Consider the following 8013-nt stretch of genomic DNA (forward strand, 5'->3'; position numbering starts at 1 on the left):
CAAGTAACACTTGTTATGGACCAAATTGATTGGTCTTAAATGACGCTTATTTTGAACAGGAAGAATTGGTTTCCTGTTATGGACCAAATTGATTGGTCTTAAATGACGCTTATTTTGAACATGAAGAATTGGTTTCCTGTTATGGACCAAATTGATTGGTCTTAAATGACGCTTATTTTGAACAGGAAGAATTGGTTTCCCAAGTAACACTTGTTATGGACCAAATTGATTGGTCTAAAATGACGCTCATTTTGGACCGGAAGAATTGGCTTATATCTCCAGCTAGCTAACTGCATACTGTAAAATATCATTATAACAATGATCTTGTCTTATTTTTTTGGTAACTAATTTGTTTTATTAATCACCAAGTGTGTCAATTATAGCTCCATAGCATAGCCAAACACAACTATCTATCTGCTTTACTACTGTCTACCTATAAACACATATAAAATCCTATTGCTGGGTCTATTACTCTCTCAGAATGTGTAGCTCTGCATAAGCGATTGGAGGCCTGGAGTAGCTCGCACATTGCAGATATAGGCTGTTTCACGGGCAACTCTTTCCACTTCACGGCTTCGCTGTTCAAAAATCCTCGCATTCCTTTCGGTCCATATTGAGTTCGTCACTTCAGCACACACCATACGAAATAATCTAGCTTGTTGTGACTTACCTTTCCCTCGGTTGATCAGCCATTCCAGGTGTTGCTTCCATGTTTGCACACTGGGCAGTGGTTGTTGTAACCATGTCAGGACTCTATTCCAGAGTTGCTGCGCATATGCACACTTGACGAACATGTGCTCCCTGTCTTCATTATACATTTTGCACAGCACACACACTGGATCAAAGCTCAGTCCCTAGTTGAGTAGTCTATCAATTGTCAACAATCTTCCAGAAGACAGAGCCACAAAATAAACACAGATTTGGGTCGAGCAGCATTATGGAACATTAAGCATTTCCAATTCGCTCTCTCATGGTTATTCAGTAGCTGTAGATAAATGCTTCTGATCACGCTTTTGGCAGGCAGCGTCCCAGTGGTCACTTGTTCGAGTTTTTCCCAAGTGCCAATAAGTTGTCGCACCATCCAACTTACTTGGCGAGGTATGGGAAGAGTGGCCAGGTGTTGATCTTTGATGTAGCATGTATGAATCCATTTTATCCAGAGTCGATCTTGCTTCCTCGCTAGGTCCCAACAAAGTTTAGCTATAGCCGCTTGGTTCTACACTTGAAGGTTTATGAGATTGAGACCCCCCGAAGCCTTAGGACAGCAGACTCTATCCCATGCAACAAGCGCTTTTTTGTGATTGTATTGACCCCGGACCAAACATAGCTCCTACAATATGCTTCAATGGCTTTGATCACCTTAGCAGGCAAGATGAAGAGTTGTGCCCAATATGATTGTATGCCAAATAATACGCTTTGTACTAGTTGAACCCACCCTGCATATGATAGTTTCTTAGCAGTCCAAGAGGATACCCTTTTAACAATTTTTTCAATCAGTGGCTGCCATTGAATTAGAGTAAGCTTCTTTGTAGATAACGGTATACCAAGATACTTGAAGGGTAAGTCTCCACACGGATATCCCAGGTGTTGTAGGATTCTATCCCGCTAATTTTGTTCAATCCCACCGAAATAAACTGAACTCTTATTCAAGTTTGCGTGCAGTCCCGATGCCCGAGAGAACAGCAAGAAAGACTTATGCAGTGCAGCCACGGAGGCTAGGTCCCCTTTGGAGAAAAGCAATAAATCATCCGCAAAGCTGAGATGAGTTATCCCTAACTTTGAGCATCGTGGATGATATTTAAAGGACCTGTCTGTCCGCAAATTGTTCAGGCTTCTACTTAAATATTCCATGACAATGGCAAACAAGAAAGGGAAGATCGGATCGCCTTGTCGCAGCCCCTTTGCTGCATCAAATGGTTCAGTGGGAGACCCATTTACCAGGATAGTATAGTTGACAGTAGTAACACATTGCATTAGCTAGCCTTTGAATTTTGCAGGGAATCCCAACTCCTCCAAAATCTGTTCTAGGTATGCCTACTCAACTGAATCATACGCTTTTTGTAAATCGATCTTGATCATGCATCTAGCAGAGATATGTTTCCTAGAGTAGGCTTTCACTAATTCGTGAGCCAGTAGGATGTTGTCAGAAATCCTCCTACCTGGTATAAAACCCGACTGAGCCTCACAAATTAGGAAAGGCATAATCTTCTGCATTCTTGATGTCAATATCTTAGCGATGATTTTGTACAAAATGGTACAACATGCAATAGGCCGAAAGTCCTTGACAGTCTCAGGGCTCGGGATTTTAGGCACCAACGTGATAGTAGTACAGTTTATGGCTTTGTACATTAACCCAGAGCTAAAGAAATCCTTGACTGCTGCACATATATCCTCTTTGATAATAACCCATGCTTCCTTGAAAAACTAGGCCGAATACCCATCTATGCCTGGGGATTTCTCATCATCAATAGATTTAAGCCCCTCCCAAATTTCCTGATCTTGGATTTATGTGCATAACTCCAGCTGCTGTTATCTATTTAGGACCGGTCCCAGCTTCATAATTCGTTTATCTACAGCTAGGAGGCATGCCTGAGTCGACCCCATCAAGCTTCTATAGAAATTAGTGATTTCCACTTCAATGTCTTTAGGTTCACGAATTCTCTGGCCATTTAAGGAGCGAATATCACTGATCAATTTCCTCTGGCATCGCTCTTTCATCACAGCTGAAAAATATTTGGTGTTACAATCTCCAAGTTTGATCCAAGAGGCCCTGGATTTCTGCTTCAGGATGCTTTCCTCGATCAAGGACCATTTTTCTAGATTAAGGAGGAGTTGTTTTTCCTTTTCTATCAACTCATCAGTGCATTGAGAACCCAACTGTGTCTGGACAATCTTTAAGGTCAGTCGAGCCTTATCGATGTTATGCCTGACTCCCTTGAACTCTTTGACGTTAAGGTCTTTAAGCCGTGGTTTGAGTGTTTTAAGTTTCTGCCAGATTTTCTTCATACCTGTTGGCCCACCGGATGTATCCATACCTCCTGTAGTATGTGAGGGAACTGGTTATGATCAACCCAAATATTAAAGAATCTAAAGGGAGTTTTGCCACTTTGAGGAGTTGTGTATAACTGTAGAAGCATTGGGGAGTGATCCGAAATATGTGGCATGTCATATTCCATCTGGACATGTCCCCATTGCATCAGCCACTCTGCATTCCCAAAAGCTCGGTCAATCCTGCTCCAGACTCTGTCCGCACCAGTTTGCTTGTTTGACCAAGTATAAAACTCACCCTTCCATGTTAATTCATTCATATGTAGATCCTGGATACAGTCCGAGAAGTCCTGTGTTTCGGCAGAAGTAACAGGGTTGCCCATAAGTCTATCAAGGGGAGATAATACTGCATTAAAGTCGCCCCACATCAACCATGGTTTTGTAACCCTTTGGCCTACTCGAATCAGATTTTGCCATAGCACTTTTCTTTGTTCCATACTGTTGTACCCGTAGATCACAGTGACATACGCGTCAAACCCATCGAGTCTATCTTTCACATGCGCATTAATGAATTGAGCCCCTTCTTCTATCAACTTCTCCTCGTAATTGTTTTGGTCCCAAAGCATCCAAACTCTACCATTATCGGCATGGCTATAGTTGTGGAGGCTGCCCCATCTAGGAACTACATTATTTAAGACACTTGCCACTCTATGTATTTTAACACGAGTTTCTACTAGGCACATAAATTTGAGCTTCTTACTAGTGATATAGTATTTCAGCTCATTTTGTTTGTACCTTTTATTCATCCCTCTAACATTCCAACAAAGCCAAGTCATATTGAATTTTAGATTGGCCTTGCATTATCAGGAGGCCGTGTATGAGTCTCATTGTTTCCACTAGTCAACACAGAGAAAGAATTCCTGATCGGAGTAGGTGCCTTATTAAGGGCAGGAAAATGTTCCAAGTTCAGCTCAGGGACAGGTTGAGCCTCTGCCTTGTTGCTGGTCAGTGAGCTTTGCCTATGGCTCTACTGTTGGGGGGAGTTTTAGTTGTCTCACGGTTAGCTGGTTTCGGCTGTTGTTGTACTGGCTGGTTTCCTGCTAGTGTAACAACCTCCTGATCAACCCCTGTACTGTGCCGCTCCTCGACAAGCCCTTTGTATTGCCATTCTTGAGTGACCACCTTATTTTGCCTCCTCCTTCTAGCTCGTTGCACGTTTGGTCCTCGCTGTTGTACATTCATCTTCTCTGGCTGCTCGACACATCTGTGACCTACAACCAAGCATTGTTCACAGAACTCTGGCTTCCAGTCGTATTCAACAGCTTGGGTGTATTTGGTCTCATCGCAATCCATTATGACTACAGCTTCAGGGAGAGGTTTAGTCACATTGACCTCTATTAGGATTCTAGCATAAGAAATCCTAGTCTGCTTACAAGTGCATTCATCAGCATAAATGGGTGTCCCGACAAGACTGGCAATCCGACTGAGCGAAGCATCTCCCCAGTAGTTCATAGGCAGCTTAGGGAACAATACCCACAGTGGTATCTCTGATGGGAATTCAACATTAAAATCAAAATTTGGTGTCCATTGCTTCAATATGATGGGTCGATTGTTAATAGAGTATGGACCAGCATAATACATCTTCTGCATATCCTCGACTGTTTGAAATTTAATAACATAATAACCTTCGGTATGAAGGTAGACATCAGGTTCCAGGATATCCTTCCAGTTTGTCGAGATATATCTGCACATCGCATTGTAGCCCGGAGTTTCGCCCAAGAAATATGCAATCACAACACACTTCCATTTCTGGGTTTCCGGCTCAACTTTCTCTTTTGTTAATTGAGCCACCAACTGGCCCTCAATCACCTGTGGGGGGATATAGTTAAGTTCCCTCCCCGATGTTGCTGCTCTGTTATTTCGAAACATGTTACCCCATTTAGTCCCTAGTCGTGTTTCATTCCCCGTCACAAGTGCAGGTTGTACAGCACACCGCTTTTCTATACCCGACGAGCTGCTAGCGGCCATTGTTACATCAACAACTGCAGTGGTGACCACCATTGGGTCTTTTGCCTTCACTTCTCGTGTACCTGCATTACTCATGCTCCCCTCATTTGTGTTGGGGGAAGTGAGATGTAGCCTTTTGACCACCCCAGATCCATTCGTGTTACCCCTATTAATGGCGCCGTCGACTAGATCTAGGTTTTCCCCATCTCGATTCGCCGCCTCCACTTCGATTCGAGCACCCACCGAGCTACCAAAAGTAGTAATCGGTACTTTCCTTGGCCTTCCCCGACCTCGACCTTGCTCCTGCCCCTGTAGCTGAGCTTGAGCTTGCGTTTTCCGTCTCCCTCTAGCCATGGTTTCCTCACCTGGTGCACGTTAGCCAAACGTGCGCCCAGAGCCTTTCTAGAGAGAGAGAGAGAGAAATTGCTTCAATATTTGTTTTTTTAATGATCTTGTCTTATTATTTTGAAGTAAAGTGACCGTTCATATATTGACTGATTAGAAGAGTGGGCTGGATCGTCGTCTACCCACTCTTTAAATATAGTAGATAAATTATTATTTTTTTAAAATAAGGTGGAGCCCGCTCTTCTACAATAGTAGAAATTTCTACTATATTAGAAGAGTGGTTGGATCGTCATCCACCCACTCTTCTAATATAGTAGATAAAAAAAAAAAATAATAAGGTTGAGCTCACTCTTCTACAATAGTAGAAATTTCTACTATATTAGAAGAGTGGGATGGATCGTCGTCCACCCACTCTTCCAATATAGTAGATAAACTAAAAAATTAAGGTGGGGCCCACTTCTCTACAGTAGTAGAAACAAAAAATAAAAAAAAATTAAGGTGGGATCCACGTGAAGAAGTAGGAGATAATTGCAAAGTTCTACTATATTAGAAGAGTGGGTTGGATCGTCGTCCACCCACTCTTCTAATATAGTAGATAAAATAAAAAATAAAAAATTAAGGTGGGCCCACTCTTCTACTATTACTCTTCTACAATAGTAGAAATAAAAAATTAACAAAAATTAAGGTGGGTCCACGTGAAGAAGTAGGAGACAATTGCAAAAAATAAATAAAAAAATACGATATTTAAATAATGAAAATAAGTTCAGAAAATTGTAAAGGTGCGCTTAGAGAAAATTTAAAGAGAAATTAATGAAAAAAGAAATAACGATTTAAATTGAACACAAAAACCGTTAAAGAAGTCATAAAACTAAAAAATTTAAAACTCATGCCTTTGGGTATAAGTTTAGACACATACGTCTCACACAAATAATGAGGAATAACATCAAGAAGACGAAATATAAACGGTCAAGAAACGTATACACATATTTTCTTAAAATGATAAAGTTGGTCTATACTTAAAAATTTAAGACTATAACAGATGCTAACACATGAAAGCCCTTTTCAGTGTTGTTGAGTAGAAAAAGATGATGGCATGAGACTCGGCAGGAGAAGGTGTATTTCAAATCTTTTAATTGGAGAACCAAACCAGGAAAGTCATATATGGGAGAAGCGGACTAAGTAAAATAATTTATTGATATTTTCAATTAATTGAATTATAATATTTTCTATAATAAATATTCCATAATTATACTTCTAAAAGGTACTCCCTCTGTCCTAATTTATGTGACATAGTTTGACTAGGCACTAAGTTTTTTTTTTTTTTTAAAAAAAGGAAAGATCTTTGAAACTTGTGGTCTAAAACAAGTCATAGATATTTGTGTGGATTTAAATCATTTCATTAAAGGTAAAAAAGGAAGTTTCAAGTTAAATGATTTCTAAACATAAAAATATACCATTTTTTTTAAGACAAACTAAAATGAAAAGAGTGGTACTATTTTTCGTGTTGGGCCCGTGCTAGCATGGGCTTTCATCCTAGTATTGACTGAAATAGTCGACATTTATATAAATTAGTACGTTGGACACTATGATTAATAAAATTTCTTCTTACAGTTAGGGTTAAGGACACTATTATTGTCGACGGTCTTTCGGAAAAAGTCTTTCTGCCCCACAAAGATAGGGATATGGTTTGTTTACATCTTATCCTCCACACACCTCACTTGTGGGATTATAGTGGGTATGTTGTTGTTGTTGTTGTTGTTAGAGTTAAAGATTATTTATGCTATCAAGTCATCTTTGCCTGTTATAATAAGTAATAGTATATTTTATTTTCAAAATTTCAGATCTCATATTTTAAGAAGGCATGCCTATAAATATTATTTGAATAATTCGATAATATAAAAATTAATTACACTGATAATATAATATATTAAGCAAATCTTAAAGCCCCCGCGTGCATGGGATGTAAGGATTGTCAAATGTCAAGTAGCATGATAGACTATTGTTAATTTCTCACTTCTCTAATATTCTCAATCTGTGCCGCAAAAGTAACGTTAAAGACTTTACTTTGACCAAGTATATAGAAAGAGATATTAAAAAAAAAAAAAAAACCCCACTTAACTAGCACGTAACCCCTCTTTTTCCATATTTCTTTTTAAATCTTTTAATCTTCTTTCGTGTGTAATGTGTATTGCATCACACGGATGAATATGGCAATCTTTTCTTGACCAAAGAAAAAAATAAGAAAGAGTCATGTTGTAACTTCTAAGTAGGTGTTTAGATTTTAATTACATATACTTGACTACTTAGAGACAAATTATACGTCATTACCAAAAGTATAATTCATATCAGCAATTTGTCGACAGAATAATTATATATAATTTCAAGGATAGCTTAGCAGCATCTTTTTTTTCTAATAATTGTGTGACCGTGAAGAAAAAAACAATCAAGAACTAAAAATCAGACATGCACTTCATATGGGAACTAGTAATTATTTTATATATAAGTTGCAACCTAACTTTCGATTAACATTACATGAGGTCCTGTATAATAATAAATCCACTTATTAAATATATAATTGAGTAAATAAAAGTTATTATTTTTAATAAATTAATTAATTAACTTTAGATGAAGTAGCCTTACAATTCAACATGATATTGAGGTAGATAAAAGTTC

The 8013-nt window shown here is 38.9% G+C and overlaps 1 protein-coding gene across 1 annotated transcript; it reads right to left on the reverse strand.

The window, feature by feature from the left end:
- Positions 1-2529: 2529 nt before the first annotated feature.
- LOC132612649 (uncharacterized) lies at positions 2530-3824 on the reverse strand. Its single transcript, XM_060326764.1, has 2 exons — positions 3104-3824; positions 2530-3038 (listed from the first exon to the last, which is right to left on the reverse strand). The coding sequence occupies exons 1-2, from the start codon at positions 3822-3824 to the stop codon at positions 2530-2532; spliced, it is 1230 nt and encodes a 409-aa protein (XP_060182747.1).
- Positions 3825-8013: the final 4189 nt, after the last annotated feature.

The sequence above is a fragment of the Lycium barbarum genome, chromosome 10 (genome assembly GCF_019175385.1).
Source record: "Lycium barbarum isolate Lr01 chromosome 10, ASM1917538v2, whole genome shotgun sequence".
Taxonomy (NCBI): Eukaryota; Viridiplantae; Streptophyta; class Magnoliopsida; order Solanales; family Solanaceae; genus Lycium; species Lycium barbarum.